At 53.2% G+C, this 16101-nt stretch overlaps 3 protein-coding genes across 3 annotated transcripts; 2 read left to right on the forward strand and 1 right to left on the reverse strand.

Annotated features, from left to right (window-relative positions):
- Positions 1-1377: 1377 nt before the first annotated feature.
- On the forward strand, positions 1378-3681 carry ADIRF (adipogenesis regulatory factor). Its single transcript, XM_046653860.1, has 3 exons — positions 1378-1531; positions 3179-3241; positions 3485-3681. The coding sequence occupies exons 1-3, from the start codon at positions 1471-1473 to the stop codon at positions 3589-3591; spliced, it is 231 nt and encodes a 76-aa protein (XP_046509816.1). The 5' UTR covers positions 1378-1470; the 3' UTR covers positions 3592-3681.
- A 141-nt stretch (positions 3682-3822) lies between these two features.
- On the reverse strand, positions 3823-4690 carry LOC124235189 (translation initiation factor IF-2-like). The gene is made up of 2 exons (XM_046652798.1): positions 4564-4690; positions 3823-4409 (listed from the first exon to the last, which is right to left on the reverse strand). The coding sequence occupies exons 1-2, from the start codon at positions 4688-4690 to the stop codon at positions 3970-3972; spliced, it is 567 nt and encodes a 188-aa protein (XP_046508754.1). The 3' UTR covers positions 3823-3969.
- A 730-nt stretch (positions 4691-5420) lies between these two features.
- On the forward strand, positions 5421-14222 carry LOC124235190 (integrin alpha-7-like). The gene is made up of 6 exons (XM_046652799.1): positions 5421-5570; positions 8360-8476; positions 10369-10496; positions 10632-10727; positions 10903-10964; positions 13863-14222. The coding sequence occupies exons 1-6, from the start codon at positions 5421-5423 to the stop codon at positions 14114-14116; spliced, it is 807 nt and encodes a 268-aa protein (XP_046508755.1). The 3' UTR covers positions 14117-14222.
- The last annotated feature ends 1879 nt before the right edge of the window (positions 14223-16101 follow it).

The raw sequence follows: 16101 nt of genomic DNA on the forward strand, positions 1-16101 counted from the left end.
CTCGGCGTCCCCTCCCCCTACCTGATTTCAGCTCCTGCTCCTTCCTCTTGCCCGGGGTTGACCTATCTCTATTAATCCATTCAGCGCGTGTGTTGTGTGTACCCCCTGCCTCTCCCCGCCCTCCGCCCCCAACTATTGGAGGCAGGGCAGGGGCCAGAGGAGTGGACCTGGGTGGGGAGGGGCCACCCAGAGCTCCAGAATAGGGGAGACCTCAAGAGAGGTGCAGAGACAGGCTCAGACAGGGAATCCGAGAGCGTGGCCGCGCGGGGTGGAGACGCCCAGGGGGTGCGCGGGTGCCTCCGGAGCTCGAGAGGGCTGGGAGGCCGACCTGCGCCCCGGAGGGCCAGGGGGTTGTGCCTGGCCGGTCGTCTTGCTGTCCCCGGGATCCCTGGCTCCTCCACTCGCACGCAGGTCTCTAACCCCCTCCCGGCGCCCCTGGGGCGTCACCACGCCCCGAGCGCACCCCATCCCTGGGCGATCTGAGTGGCCTGTGGCTCCACGGCTCTCTTCTTCGCTGTGTGACCTGGGGTGCTTCCTGCCCAACTCGTCGGGCTTTGGTGACCGGCAGCAGTCTTCTCGCCTGGGCCGGCCACACACGGACCGCCCTCTCCGTTACCTCCCATCCACTTCGGGCCACATCGTCCCCAGGGGCGCGGGCGGTGATCGCCCTCTCCAGGGGGCATTTTACCCTCCCCTACCCACCCCAGTGTCCGTCAGGTCCCAGTGGCCGCTGGGCAGATGGCCAGTCTACAGTGTCCAGGCCGAGTGTGTGGGGACAGGTGGCTGGGAGGTGTCAGGGCCCTAGGGTTTACTGCCCACCGATGCGGATTCGAGTCTCTAACGTGTGAGTTTGGGTAAGACCTAACTCGCCCTCTGTGTCTGTTTTTTCTTATCAACTAATTAAGAACACCCATTTCACGAGGTTGTTGTAAAGATCGGACCTGAGGCTGTAAAGTGTTGGGGCGGCGTGGGGCACAAGGTAGGTGCTCAATAAAAAGGAGCTGCTGTTGTTAATTTCAACTCCAGCCTTGAGATGCTGACCTGGCGCAGACCCAGCGCTCACCAGTTGGGGGACCCTCAAGGTCGAGGAGGGAGGGATCACGTCGAAGGGGTGGGGGGAGGTATGCGTGGGCCCCCTCCTGCCCCCAGCCCCTCTTTGGCCCCAGATGCAAACCCTCTACAGCCCCTAGCCCTTCTCTGGACCCTGGTTGGGGCCGCCGCCCTCCCACCGCGGCCCACCTGAGGCCAGGATGTGCCTCCCGCCGGCGGAATTTGGGAGCAGAGCCCGTCACTCCCTCGAGCCTGTCTGCTGGGAACCGCCCCGCCCTGCGCCCCCCGCCCCCCCTCCGCGGGGCGGGCCGGCCCTGGGGCGCCTTAAAAGCCAGAGCTGACACTCCGGTCGTAGCCGCGGCTAGCAGGATCCAACGTCGCTGCGGATACCCTTAACAACCTCGCAGACCCCCCGCAGCCATGGCCAGCAAAGGCTTGCAGGACCTGAAACAGCAAGTGGAGGGGGCGGCCCAGGAAGCCGGTGAGGCCAGCGCGCGACCCGGGGCACACGCAGCGGGCGCCCGGCTGGAGGCACCCGGCAGAAGCCGGCGCTCTGCGCGGCCCAAAAGTGCGCGGGCGGCTCAGCCTCAGAAGGGCCCCCCGGGACGCAGGGACCCGGCAGGACGCCCGCCCGGACCAGCCCAGGGGATGATGCCTTGCGGGAGGCGGGGGAACAGCTGCGCCCCAAGACTGGAGCCATCACGGGAGGCTGCGCCGACGGGGAGCGGCCCCACCCCGGTCCTTAGGGGAGGATGAAAGTCCATGAGACAGCGTGCTCTGCCCGCTGGGGGCTCCACGCACGGGACGGGATGGGATGGGGAGATGGCTCCAGACTCCATGGGCTTTGAGACCTCCTCCCACCGACTGGGGAAAAATATTCCCTTTCTTTTAAGTCCTCGCCCAGGGGGCCTTCCCACCCTCCCGCGGCAGGGCGGCTCCCAGCCTTGGCTTCTCCGCCTCCACCCCTCTCCTCCTCAGACCTGAGGTTACAGTTGGGGGCCTCAGAGACGGGGGTGGTGGGTTAGAGGCGAGGGGATGTGAGGAGACCCCTGGGCTCACCAGCGTCAGGTCTTCCCGCCTCCCTGGGACTTCAGCTCCCCATCTGTCCTGCACACGTCCCAATCAACAGACAGCATCCAAACCAACCCCTCCTTCACCAGTGCCCCAGGGAAAGCCCACAGTTGCCCCCCGAGACTAAAATGCTACCAGGAAGCCTCTGTCTACAGGACCCTTCCTCTGGGCCTCACTTTCCCCATCCGTAAGCTCCTTCTCAAAGCCTCCTTCTCTTTGGTCCTGACTGGCTGTCAGACAAAGCCCCCAGGAGCCTCTGTGAGCAGCAGATCTAGGGCCTGCCTGAGCCCCCACCCCTGTCCCCCAGCGTCTGGGTAAGGCAGGCACCTTCCTGTGAGCAGCAAGGATGAGTCAGTTCTCCGGAGGCCAGAGCCACCTGTCTGCCCATCCAGCATGGGGGAGGCATCTGAGCCCCTGGAAACCCTGTTCAGCACAGGCACAGAACTTGGGTCCAGAGGTGATGGCCTGAACTTGAAGTTGCCCCTCCTTTCTGCACTTGTTTCCTAATGCCTTAAGCTGCCTGCCCACAGGGCACTGGCATCCTTGCTTGTGTGCCCAGGGGCCAGGCATCGGAGGGAGGAGGTGGTGAGAGGGAGGAGGTGGTGAGAGGGCCTTGGAGAAGCGGGCGCCCCAGGGCAGGAAGTGGGATTCAGGCATCCAAGTCGGGCTTCTGGGGGAGAAGTTGCTCAGGAGGGCAGGGTTCTTCCTGGACCATGCCCAGCAGCAGCAGCCACAGCCCAGATGCAGCTCCAGCCCAGCCCGGCCCTGCCTGCCTTCCTCTGTGGGCATTTTCTCAGCAATCCTGGAGATGGGAAGGGAAGCAGGCCAGAGGGGAGGGGCCCAGAGTTACAAATAAACAAGAACACCCGAGGGGCATGGAAAGGGCTCATGTGTCTCAGGGCTGGGTGGCCTTGGTCAAGGGATTTTTCCCTGGATGGCATTGGCCCCTTGGGCCAGTGGGACTGACTACTCTAGAGAACAGATAAGGGTGGCAATGTGGGGCCCCTGTGGCTGTCTCAATGGGGGGGTGGGGGTAAAGGCCACATCTCTGTTCCAGTGACCGCGGCCGGAGCAGCAGTTCAGCAAGTGGTGGATCAGGCCACAGAAGCAGGGCAGAAAGGTCTGGTGGGGCCCAGCAGGCGGCGGGGGGGGGGGGGGGGGCAGTCCCAGCACACTTCCCACCCCACCCCACCCCACCCCGCCCCTGCCCCGGCACACCCTTTCCTCTGCAGCCCCTCTGTGCACACTGCCCCACGGCCTGCTTCCTGGGGAGGGAGACCGTGCCAGGCTCGCCTGCATAGCTCTGGTTCCCCAGGGCCCCACCGTCACACGCCCTCTCCCGCCCTCTCATTTCCATCCCCAGCCATGGACCAGGCGGCCAAATCTACCCAGGAAACCATCGACAAGACTGCTAACCAGGCCTCGGAGACTTTCTCGGGATTCGGGAAAAAATTGGGCCTCCTGAAATGACAGAGGGGAGCCATGGGTGACACCTCCAGGCCCTGAGCTCTGGTCAGCGGCTGCCCCCTGGCTTGCGCCTCATTAAAGCACGTGTCCCTACGCTGCGTCCACTTCTTGCCTCCACACAAGCTGGGCCCAGCTGTCCCTTGCCAAGAGCGGAGCCCCCATATCCAGAAACCCAGCCCCCACCTCCAGAGTCCTGGCACTCCAAATTAGGAAACCTAGACGGACTGTTCGGTTCCCATCGTCTCAGACGCGTATCCAACCGCTCCCTCATGCGAAGTTCAGTCCCCATTTAGGTACGTGCTCCTCCCCGGCTCGATCCAGGAGCCAGCCCCCGGCCCCGGTTCCAAATCCGCTCCCCCAGCTCCAGGAAACCGGCCCCTCCTAGGAGGGGGATACTCGGTCCCCGGATCCTCGAGGGGCTGCGCTCGGGGCGCCCAGGGCCGGGGCCTCAGGAACTTCTCCCTGCGAGGGGCGCCGGAGCACCCCCAGGCTGGGCGCCGGGAGTTCCCGGGGACGACTCGGAGCCGCACGGGCGGGGCTTCCGGCCCTCGCCGCCCCGCCCGGCCCGCGGGCTGTTTGTGCGCGGCCCCGCCCGGCCGTGGGCCACCGAGCAGGTTGGGACAGGCGACGAAGCGCCGCGGACTTGTAGGGTTGGGCGCGGCCGCCAGGAGGAGCCCCGCCCACGCCGCGCCCCCCGGGGAGGGGCCTGCGCCGCACGGGGCCACGCACGTGGGCGAGAAGCGCGCGGACCGGGATGGGCGCGTGCGCGCGAGAGCCCCTCATCCTCACCCCAAGCATCCCCCTCCGGGACCGGCCGGTATCTGTGGTGCGGGACGAAGGCCGGCATTTGCGTCGGGCACGTCCCCCAGAGGGACCAGGGTTCCCGCACACCTAAGTCCCTCCACCTCCCGCCCCCAGTATGTGCCCGCGCACGCGACACCAGCCCTAGGGACGCCCTGCTGATGAGTGACTCACAGTTGCCGCCGGATAAGGCCCGGCCCTGGCGCCGGCGCGGGCTCCTGCGCCCCCTGCGTCCGCACTCCCTGGCACCCCTCGGCTGGCGACGCCGCGTCCCCCGCCCCTCCCCCCCGCCTTGGCCCATGATGCCCCCCGCTCCGGACGAGCGCGCTGTCTGCTGGAGCACGCGCGGAGTCAGGCCGCTTCGTCTCCCAAGCACCGCTTACGCGGCGCTTCCCAGTTAGGGGTAGATGGAGAGGAAAAGCGTCGTCCGTCCTCCCCACGGTGACCGGGCCGGCTTCCTGGGACGCCTTCCGCGGCCTGCCGCTAGGGGGCTGTGTACCCCCCTCCCACCGGCTCTCGCTGTGAGTGACGATCTGCACCGGTGACCTTTCCCTTCGCCAATCTGAGATCCCTCCCAAGCCGACAAGAGCATCTCCCACCCTCACCCCAGGGCGGAGCTCAGGTCCACGCTTGGTTCCCTGTTGCTGACTGTCCCCCAGAGAAGGCCTCCGAGGCTGCAAAGTGGGCCAAAGCTGCTTCCTCTGGCCCCAAAAGGTCTTTGAAGAGACACCCCAAGCATTCTGAGTGCGCTTCCAGTATCCAGCCCCTGCCTCCAGGAGCGGATGCCAGGGTCGGGAGAGACCGTTGGGGCCACGCCGGGAGGCCCGTGGAGCTGCACTTGCAGAGCCGTTGCAGCTTTTCTGGTGTGCATCCTTGCCATGGTGTCTCAGGGGGAAGTCCCAGATGGCCCAACAGTGCCCCTTGGTCCTGCTCTGAGTGATTGCCTTAGGGGATGGGTGTGTGACACGGGTCTGGCTAAGGAGAGGAGAGGCCAGCTCTGAGGGCCTTGGGGCTTCTAAGAAAGGTTTTTCATGCTCAAAAAGAAGGCGAGGGAAGAAGCAGTTCCTCCTCTTCTGCTGGACAACTTTGTGGCTGGAAATGAGGCTCAGAACTGTGGCGGCCGCTTGGAACCACAGGAGGAACAAGCCCAAGGAAAAGCCAGAAATGCAGAAAGAACCTGGGTCCGGGGTTCCTTTATTCAGTCTCTAAGTTAACCAATCCTGCTGCTGCCACTTGGCTGGGCAAGAGGATGCCATTTCCTCATGGTTGGAGCTGCTGTGCATTAGATTTTCTGTTGCAAACAAAAGCTTATATCAGGGTCCTCCACCTGCCAGCCTGCCCCTCACAATGCCCCTCCCACGTCTCTCTCAGCCACATTGACTTTTTTTTTTTTTTTGCTGATGAAGATTAGCCCTGAGCTAACATCTGTTCCAGTCTTCCTCCACTTTACATGTGGGTTGCTACCCCAGCGTGGCGATGGGGTGTAAGTCCTCCTGGGATCCGAAGCCACAAACCCAGGCCGCTGAAGCAGAGCACACCAAATTCAACTACTGCACCATGGGGCCAGCCTGCGCTGACCTTTTTCATTTCCCTTAACATCATGCTCCTGCTTGCCTCAGGATCTTTGCACATGCTGGTTTTTGTTCTGCCCAAAATGCTCTCCAGCTCTCCATCCTTGCCCAAAACCACCGCTGTCTAGGTGGCTGCCCCTCTTTCATCCCTCAGGTCTCAGCTTCCCTGACCGCCCCCCAACACACACACGGTCACACTTCGAATGAGTGCAGCTGCGACTGATACCCTCTCACACCCTAGACTTCTCTTCCACAGTTGTATTAATGAGCCGCTTTCCTGTGTGCCCCTCTGGGGTGGTTGTCCCCAGGGCTGCAGGCAAGTCCCATCTACTGATTAGGGCATGCCCAGTGCCCAGCAAGGAGCTCTGGCAACATCTAAATGAACCCCCCATGCAGCTGGTCCTCCTACGGTCCGGGCAATGCCTGTTTCTCTGTGCCTCTATTCCCCCAGCGCTCTATTCTGTTTCCTGCCCTGGGGGGCGTGGCCAGGTTACACTTGTCTTTGGCCCCATGTCTGGAACACATGGGACTCAGGGAAGCCAAGAGGAGCCCAGGCCTGTCTCCATGAGGCTAGCTGTGCCCAGCCCGGTGGAGGAGAAGACAGCTGTGGCCACTACACCTTTTGGGTCTCAGTCAAGTCTCAAAGATCAGTTCTTCCCTCAGCAGTTCCCTAAACCCTAGTTCTCCAACCAGCCAGAGGCAAAGTTGCTAATACTGCCTTTCGGTTCCCCTTGCGGCCCTGCATTTGCAGGCCCAGGGCTTTCCTGCCGATAGATCTCTGTAGATGGTGTTCCTCCCTCCCTCCCGTCTGCCCCTTCCTCACGGCTCCTGCTCAGTCAGTAGGATGAGCCTCCTTTGCGTTTCTCTCTGTGCTCCTACACACACTGAAACCTTTACCCCTCGGCTTCTGAGCCCTGATTCCCCTCGGATTACGGATGAGACAAGGGCCAGCGTTTTCTGCTTTCCAGCTTCCTTTTTTTTTGTTGCTGGTTGTCTCGTTTCTACTTTGTGAAAATACCGGAGCATTCACATTCCATTCCTCTCCCCCTGAGCCACACCTTGGTTTTGCTTTGATCGGCAGCTGAAGATACTAAAAGCTCTCTGCTGTTCCTCTAGCTGAAATATTTTCTGCTGTCTCTTGGTTGGTTGGAGTTAGGCCTCTAGAAGTTTCCTCAAGAATGAAATATTACAAATGAACTGAGAAGACATCTGAGATCTGAGTTAATGATTGTTACAGCTAGGCCCATTGGGTTATTGTAATGTGCCCATGAGGGTTTATTGTGTTCTATTTCTGTGTATGGCATTTTCTATTTAAAAAAAGTTTAAAAAGCCAAAATAAAAATAAGAAAAGAAGGACTCATGTGAACCATATTCTGAGTTCTTAAATGTGAGGTATTTTTGGTCTATAACCTGTATATTTTATCCTTGGCTGGTTTCAAATTTCCAGCTCCTGCATTTTTCCTCTAGCATCTTCTAGGTGTGGCTGCACTCCCGTCTGGCACAGAGGTGGAGAAGTCCCTGGAAGGCTGGCTTCTAATTCACTGGAATTTCTGATAAGTGACTTGATCTTTCTGGCTGGCTGTCTTTATCTGTAAAGTACAATAATTGTTCTAGGGTTTGTCTCAGTGATGATTTTTCTGACTCAGTTTTCCCTAAGATTTAATTTGCCCTTTCAATATTTTTAAAGATTTTATTTTTCCTTTTTCTCCCAAAGCCCCCTGGTACATACTTGTGTATTTTTAGTTGTGGGTCCTTCTAGTTGTGGCGTGTGGGACACCACCTCAGCATGACTTGATGAGCGGTGCCATGTCCACGCCCAGGATTGGAACTGACGAAAGCCTGGGCCGCTGAAGCAGAGGGCGCGGACTTAACCAATTAGCCATGGGGCTCGCCCCACCCTTTCAATATTGAGTCCAGAATTATTTTATTTCGGGAACATTTCTTAATTGTATTTTGTGTGTGTGTGAGGAAGACTGGCCCTGAGCTAACATCTGTTGCCAATCCCTCTCTTTTTGCTTGAGAAAGATTGTTGCTGAGCTAACGTCTGTGCCAGTCTTCTGCTACTTTATGTGGGACGCCGCCACAGCGTGGCTGATGAGCGGTGCTAGGTCCACGCCAAGGATCTGAACCTGTAATCCTCGGACCAACAAAGTGGAACACGTGAACTTAACCACTACGCCACTGGGCCGGTCCCTCTTAATTGTATTTTGAAATATTTGCTCTGTTCCACTGCTTCCTTGCTTTCTTGGAATCCCAATTGTGGGCCTGAAGTTCTTTTCTACCTGGTTTCCACATCTGTCATCATCTCCCAAACACTGTGTATCTCTTTAATCTGATTGCTTTTTTTCCTTTGCTTTTCTTCATTTCTGTTCCATAGGCACCTACTGGGCTTCTTATAGTTTCGTCTTCATTTCTGCATTGGTTTGTTTTATCTTTTTTCTTCTATTTTACTCCTGAGACATGTCAGTTTCTGTTCTGCCTACTCCCGTTGTCTGCCATCTCTCCCCAGAATTCTGGTAATTCTATTTTACAATCCTCCTTCATAACTACTAATGCTTTATGAAGTGCCTTATTTACTTTTTAAAACTCATGTTGAAATTTAATTCACGTTAAGTAGTAATTTTTATGTGCCATCTTTGAGGTAATCTTTTCTAGGGGGATTTCTTCATATGCAGTATAATTATGGTATTCTTTTAATATCTAAAAAATCGTATGTTTTTACTGTTCAGTAGAAAAAAGGGAAGTGCATATCTATGGTATGCTAGCCTTTCTGTAAAGAAAGAAGGAGGATTTAAGAAAATGCACGTCTCTGCATATTTGTGGAAAGAAAATGCAGGAGCCATAAACCAGGGATAAACTAAAGAGATTGGTTACCTACAGGGGCTGGCTGGGAAGGTGGTGGAAAGAATCAGGAGTGAGAACAGGGTGGCAGAGATGAGGAGAGAAGGACGCTTCTCTGAGTGTGTATCTTTTTGTATGGCTCTGATTTGAAGAACCATAGTAATACTTCACGTACCCCCAAAATAAACAAACTATTAAAAGCAACTAGAATGTGGAAGAGGGAGAACCCAAAATGCACTATAAACAGTAACAAATGATCCTCACTCTATTACAAATGGAGAAAATGACTGAAAGGGGTGGGAAAGGAAAGAAAAATCCTAAGTAGCTTTGGAAAATAGTATGTTGACTGGATTCTGTAAGGCTAAAGGCAGAAAAAGCTGCACATGAATTCTGCAATCAGAAATTTGATTCAGTCAGTAACTGTGTTTCTCACAAGATTGTGGGTTAGCGGTTTTGAAATAATGTATATATTTACAATGTATATATTAGAATTTATGTGTATACTAGAATTAGACACACAAGTAAATGTATTTTAGATAATAAGAACTGGATTTGTCACTGTTGGAGAAAGAAATTACAAATAAGGAATGGGGAACACTGTGCTGTTGGGCTGGAATCTGAGGTATCAATATATACTCATGGTTTTTAATTATATATGTTGATAGATAGATATAGAAATGCATATGTGTGTGTGCATGAATAGGTTAGTGAACACATACATATACTACCTAGATCTGTCTGCCGAAAGGTCCTAGAAGCACTGACACCCCAACAGCAATGAGCACCCCATAAGCCAGATCTTGATCTCTAAATACCATCCCCTAATAAAGGAACCAGGGCTGCCAGGAGAAGCAGTTGATTGTAGTGCTGGGGCAGGAAAATACAAGATCAGCCCAGAACACCTTGTAGTCCCAGAAAGTAAGGAAATGCTAAAATAAATAAATAGAAGATAGATAGATACATAGATAGATAGATAGATAGATACATAGATACATAGACAGAGAGATAGATAGATAGATAGATAGATAGAAAGGAAAGGTGGGAGCTTCTGGAAAGAACACAGGAGCCAACCTGAGGGAACTTCTAATGGCCAAAGCTGGACTAGTTTGAGCAGCAAAATAAATAATGATAGTATTGGATTATAAGCCATAGAATAAGATAAATATTCCATACATGAATCCATACTTATATGGGTAAATAGCAGATTGAATAAATGTGGAGAAGGGACAACTCTTACAGTAGAATTCCAATTAATTAATGTAGAAGGAAGGATGGAAATAGTGAATAGGAAAACACCACAGAAATAATTATTGCAGATAAGATTCACTGATGAATGCTAAAATCAGTGTGCAAAAGTTTGGGGAGTAGTCAGATTTTTTTTTTTTTTTCTGAAGAAGATTTGCCCTAAGCTAACATCCATGCCAATCTTCCTCTATTTTTTTTTTGTGGGGGGGAGTGGTTGTGAGGGAATGGGTTGGGTGGGATAAGGGGGCCTGGCAGCAGAGGCCTGGGGAGGCAGAGGCCTGGTGCTGATGGGCTGTGGGGAACTGATGGTCTGGTCCTGCAGGTGCTGGAGGGCGAGGCTGTGGGCATAAAGAGCTTCGGATACTCTCTGTCGGGCGGCCTGGACGTGGATGGGAACCATTACCCCGACCTGCTGGTGGGCTCCCTGGCCGACACGGCCGTGCTCTTTAGGTGAGCCTTCCAGCTCCTCCCTGAGGCCCTGAGCCCCACTCTAGTGCCATATTTGAGACTGAGGAGTCTGCCCACCTCCCCTCTTTCCCAACCTCATGTTCATGTTTCTTGTACCCTCAACTCCCCACTCCCCAGGGCCAGACCTGTCCTCCATGTCTCCCACGAGGTCTTCATTGCTCCACGAACCATCGACCTAGAACAGCCCAGCTGTGCTGGTGGCCACTCAGTCTGGTGAGGCGGGATCCAGGGGGAGGGCGGGGGAGCCTCTGGAGTCCAGTTTTCCCCGGTTCCCCCTTTCTCTGTATAGTTTGAGGCTGGGGCTGAGGCTGCGGAAGGTGGGGCACGGTGGGGGTGGGGCCCTGGCCCATGAGCCTTGTGGCTCAGGAGCTGCCCTTTGCCCCCACAGTGTGGACCTCAGAGTCTGTTTCAGCTACATTGCAGCACCCAGCAGCTACAGCCCTATTGTGGGTGAGTGAGGTCCCCCTCACACCTCCCACCCCGGTGGGTTTCAGGATGGGTCACTCTGAGGTGGAGAGAAGACCACCCTGGGGACAGGCTCAGGCTGGAGCAGGTCCCCAGCTCACTGGCTCTTCTCCTCTCCCCGCATGTCTTCCTCTATTTTTTAAAGATTTTATTTTTTTCTTTTTCTCCCCAAAGTCCCCTGGTATATAGTTGCACATTTTTAGTTGTGGGTCCTTCTAGTTGTGGCATGTGGGATGCCACCCCAGCATGGCCTGATGAGCAGTGCCACGTCTGCACCAAGGATCTGAACCAGCAAACCCTGGGCTGCTGAAGCTGAGCACGCTAACTTAACCACTCGGCCATGGGGGCTGGCTCTCAAATGGTTTTTGACAAGGGTGCCAAGATCATCCAATGGGAAAAGGACAGTCTTTTCAACAAATAGTGTTGGGAAAACTGGATATTCACATGCGAAATAATGAAGTTGAACCCTTACCTTACACCATGTACCAAAATTAACTCAAAATGGATCAAAGAGATAAAGATAAGACCTAAAACTATAAAATTTTTAGAGGAAAACATAGAGGGAAAGCTTGGTGACATTGAATTTGGAAATCATTTCTTGGATATGACGCCAAAGAAGGCACAAGCAATAAAAGAAAAACTAGATAAATTGGACTACTTCAAAATTAAAAACTTCTGTGCATCAAAGGGCACAACCAACAGAGTGAAAAGGCAACTTACAGAATGGGAAAAAATATTTGCAAGTCATATGTGTGAGAAAGGGTTAATATCCAGGATATATAAGGAAATCCTACAACTCAACAATTAAAAAAAATCCAATTAAAAAATGGATAAAGGACTTGAATAGACATTTCCCCAAAGATGATACACAAATGGCTGATATGCATATAAAAAGATGTTCGACATCACTAATCATCAGACGAATGTCAATCAAAACTACAATGAGCTATCACCTCACACCCATTAGAATGACTGTTATCAAAAAGAGCAAATAAGTATTGACAAGGATGTGGAGAAATTGGAACCCTTGTGCGCTGTTGGTGGGAATGTAAAATGATGTGGCTGTTATGGAAAACAGTACGGCAGTTCCTCCAAAAATTAAAAATAGAATTACCATGTGATCCAGGAAAAGCACTTCTGGATATATAAACAAGGAAATTGAAAGCAGGGTCTTGAAAAAAGTGTCTGTAATCCATGTTCATAGCAGCGTTATTCACAATAGCCAAAAATTAGAAGCAACCCAAATGTCCATAGATGGAGGAATGGATAAACAAAATGTGGTATTGTATATACATACAGTGGAATATTGGATAAACAAAGTGTGGTAGACACATACAATGGAATACTGTTCAGTTTTAAAAAGGAAGGAAATTTCAACACGTGCTACAATGTGAATGAAGCTTGAGAACATTATGCTAGGTGAAATAAGCCAGTTACAAAAAGACAAATACGATGTGATTTTACTTATATGAGGTCCCAAGAAGAGTCAAACTTTCAGAAACAGAAAGTAGAAGGGTGGTGCCGGGGGCTGGGGGAGGGGGAAATGGGGAGTAGTTGTTTAAGGAATATAGAATTTCAGTTTTGCAAGATGAAAAGTTCTGGAGATTGGTTGCACAACAATGTGAACATACTGAACACTACAGAACTGTACGGTTCAAAGTGGTTAAGATGGCAAAATTTAGGTAGTGTGTATTTTACTACAATTTAAAAAGATTTTTTTCAAGTTTGAAGAGAAACAGAATTTGCAGTCTTAAAGTCTCTCCCCCAAGATGTTTATTAACTACAAGGGCAAGACAGTTACTTTACGGCGGAGAAACCCGGCAGAAACCACCTTAACCAAAGGATCAAGTTCAACGTCACTAGTTATTGTAATAAGTAATAAGATGTCTCAAGGTCAGGAACCCTGTGACATGAGGCACCGGGAAGGGTCCAACATCATTGCGGTGCTTCTCTTGCCAAAAATACATAACCTCAGGCCAATCATGAGAAAATATTAGACAAATGAGAAAGATTTGACAAAGTGAGCAGACCTGGTTACAAGTGTCAAGGTCGTGAAAGACGAGGAAAGACTGAGGGACTGTTACTGCAGTGCCACAAAAGTGGAGGAGACTAAGGAGAAATAACAACTAAATGCAGTGCGCGGGGGCTGCCCGGTGGCAAGGTAGTTAAGTTCACACATTCTGCTTCCGAGGCCCTGGGTTCGCAAGTTCAGATCCCAGGCAGAGACCTACACTGCTCATCAAGTGCATGCTATGGCGGTGTCCCACATACAAAATAGAGGAAGACTGGCGCAGATGTTAGCTCAGGGCCAATCTTCCTCACCCTCCAAAAGAAAAAAAAAATGAGGTGCGTGATCCTGGATAGCATTCTGAAACAGAAAAAGGATATTAGTGGAAAAAGTGGTGAAATTCCAGTAAGGTTTTGAGATTAGCTAATATGTTAACTTCTAATTTAAATAATTTAAGTTTACTTAAACTTATTTATTTAACTAATCTTTATTTAGTTAAATAACTTTAAATTTAGCTTAACTAAATATGCTAATGATAATTCCCTGGTTCCGATCATTGTACTATGGTGTAAGATGTGAACGTCGGGGGAGGTTGGGAGAGGAAGACAGAGAAACTGTATGATTTTTCCAACTTAATGTTAATTGAGAAGAGAGAAACCTACTCTGTCAATCATAAAACCCTTGTACTTAGGACGTATGGGAGGCTGTCGGGAAGCCGAAGCTCAAGTCTGGAGTGGACTTTCATGGACATCAGTGGGAGAGTCCCTGGGTGGGGGGTGGGCTCAGGGTCGTCGCTCAGGCTGGGTTGCTCAGGAGCTCTTCCTTCACCAAAGTGTTGGACTCATGCCTGAAGCTGGGATCCCTCTGCCTCTCAGAACACAACTGGCTTCAGGAAGATTCTACTGGCAGCCTTCCTTTCCCAGTCGCAGCCTCCAGAGGTTCCCTCCCTGCCTTCCCAAGGGCCCCCTTCTCTCTTGGAAGGCGCTACTCTCTGAGATCCGGCACCTCTGGACTTCCTTGGGCACGTTCCTCCTCCTTCGTCACCTTCTCAGGTCTGAGTCCTGTCCCAAGGAGCTCTTGCTCAGAGGGTCCTCTCCTACTGGGAGTGAGTGTTGCTGGCAGTATCTGAGACCCCCACTGCTGGCCACCCTTCATCGCCTGCTCTTCTGTACTTCCTGGCCTTCCCACAATGGTTCTGCTGGTCTCACCTGCTGCTGCTGCTTCTTTTTTTTTTTTTTTTTTGAGGAAGATTAGCGCTGAGCTAACATCTGCTGCCAAACTAACATCCGTGCTCATCTTCCTCTACTTTATATGTGGATGCCTACCACAGCATGGCTTGTCAAGCAGTGCCATGTCCGCACCCGGGATCTGAACTGGCAAACCCCAGGCTGCCGCACCAAAATGTGCACACTTAACCGCTGCGCCACCGGCCGGCCCCTCACCTGCTACTGGACTTGCAGTTTCCCAGTCTCCTAGCTTCTCTGAAGTTAAGTTTGATGTGTGTTGGTGATGGGCTTTTTTTCTTCTTCTTCCGTGCTCCTTGTTGTGCCATATAGTTTCAAGAAGGAGGAATAGGATTATTTAGAATTAAGCTGCTGCCATGTTACTTCCACACCCGAAAGTCAGGCAGGCTGAGCTGGTATTCTCTGTTTACAGATGCTCCACAACTCCTCTCCACCCTATCCATCCTCCCTGCCTTCGCCCTGGGGACCTGCCCTCTTGAACTGCATCACCGAGTTCCCTCATACCTGGGCCCCAGTTGGGTTCAATCAATGGGCGTTGTTGGTAGGAGATGGGAGATGGAGGGGAGAGGTATTTCTCTCTCCTGCTCCCTCCTTGCTGGGCGTGGTTTGGCAGTAGCCGTGTTCCTCTGCCGATGGCTGCAGCTCCTGTCGGATGACCCTCTCCTACAGCTGCATCTCTCCTCGAGGGTCCGTATGGTCCCTCCCCTACCCCTGCAGACACAGGGATCTAACAACTCCCACCTTTGCTGGTCCCTGGGGGCCTCACCATCCCTCACTGGTTCCCTTAAGTCTGTCCACTCCTTTGGGAACAGTCCCTTCCCTCAGGTACCCCTTCGAAGTGCCCTCTGATGTGCCACCGGGACTGTCACTGACACCCACGGATGTGTGAGTGTTGATGTGCTGGGGAAGTCTTCCTCTGGTGACTGACGACCCAAGTCTTCAGGAGTCTGGCCGTGGCTCCCCTGTGGCTGGGAGGGGTCGGTGTGTGCAGGATACGTAGGCTCAGCATACACTGTGAGCTCAGATCCCTGGAGCAGAAGTAGGAGAAGGCGTAGGCAGGATGGACAATCCTAAAAGTCGACATTCATGACGTCCGCAGTTCAGATCACATGAGAGATCGTCATGCTTCAGACATAAGACAGCCCTAAGGACTTAAGTACTTAAAATAAATATTTGTTTTTTCAGAATTGGGAATTGCTAAGCTGGCAAATTGCTATTTGAAAAGTTGGCTCTCCTGGACCCGTGATGCAGCCAGCCGGTGCCTTGCCAAACTGGGTTGGTGGGCAAATTCCACTTGGAGAACTAGTCGGCTCACGTCAAGGCTCAATTCTCCCTGCCTCGAGCTCTGGGCTTGACCTTCTGACTCAGGGCAGGCTGACCTGGTGCCTGTGATCAAGGGCTGCTCCATTGGGCTGCAGCGTTGGCCGAGCCTCTACCAGGATGGGGTGGTTCCCACCTGAGTCATCCTCAACCTCATCCAGCAGGTAACGTGGTTCCCTGCAGGAGTCACCCGAGCCCGGCCCCTCGGTGCAGAATCCAGCCCTGGTTAGGAGGGTCTTGGGCTGTCCCAGGTTCTTCGGCTGGAAGGAGTCCACTCTCAGGGAGCCACGGGCTGGGCTGAGAGGAGGGGGAGCTCGTCACGCTGGAGCTGGGAGGCCAAGCAGGACTGGATCTGGCCGAAGCCCCAAATCTGGGGCCCAAGTCTGGTCCTGGGCAGCCTGGCCTCTCTAGGCCTCTTGCCTTCTCCCTGTTGGCCATTTGGCATCTGAGTCTGGACCTAGCCTTGCCAGGACATCTGGGGTCATGGTGTGTTGTCCCTGGAGTCAGGGCGCTCACCAGGGCAGTACATTAAAGAGGAGCAGGGTCTCAT

Source organism: Equus quagga, chromosome 2 (assembly GCF_021613505.1).
Source record: "Equus quagga isolate Etosha38 chromosome 2, UCLA_HA_Equagga_1.0, whole genome shotgun sequence".
Classification (NCBI taxonomy): Eukaryota; Metazoa; Chordata; class Mammalia; order Perissodactyla; family Equidae; genus Equus; species Equus quagga.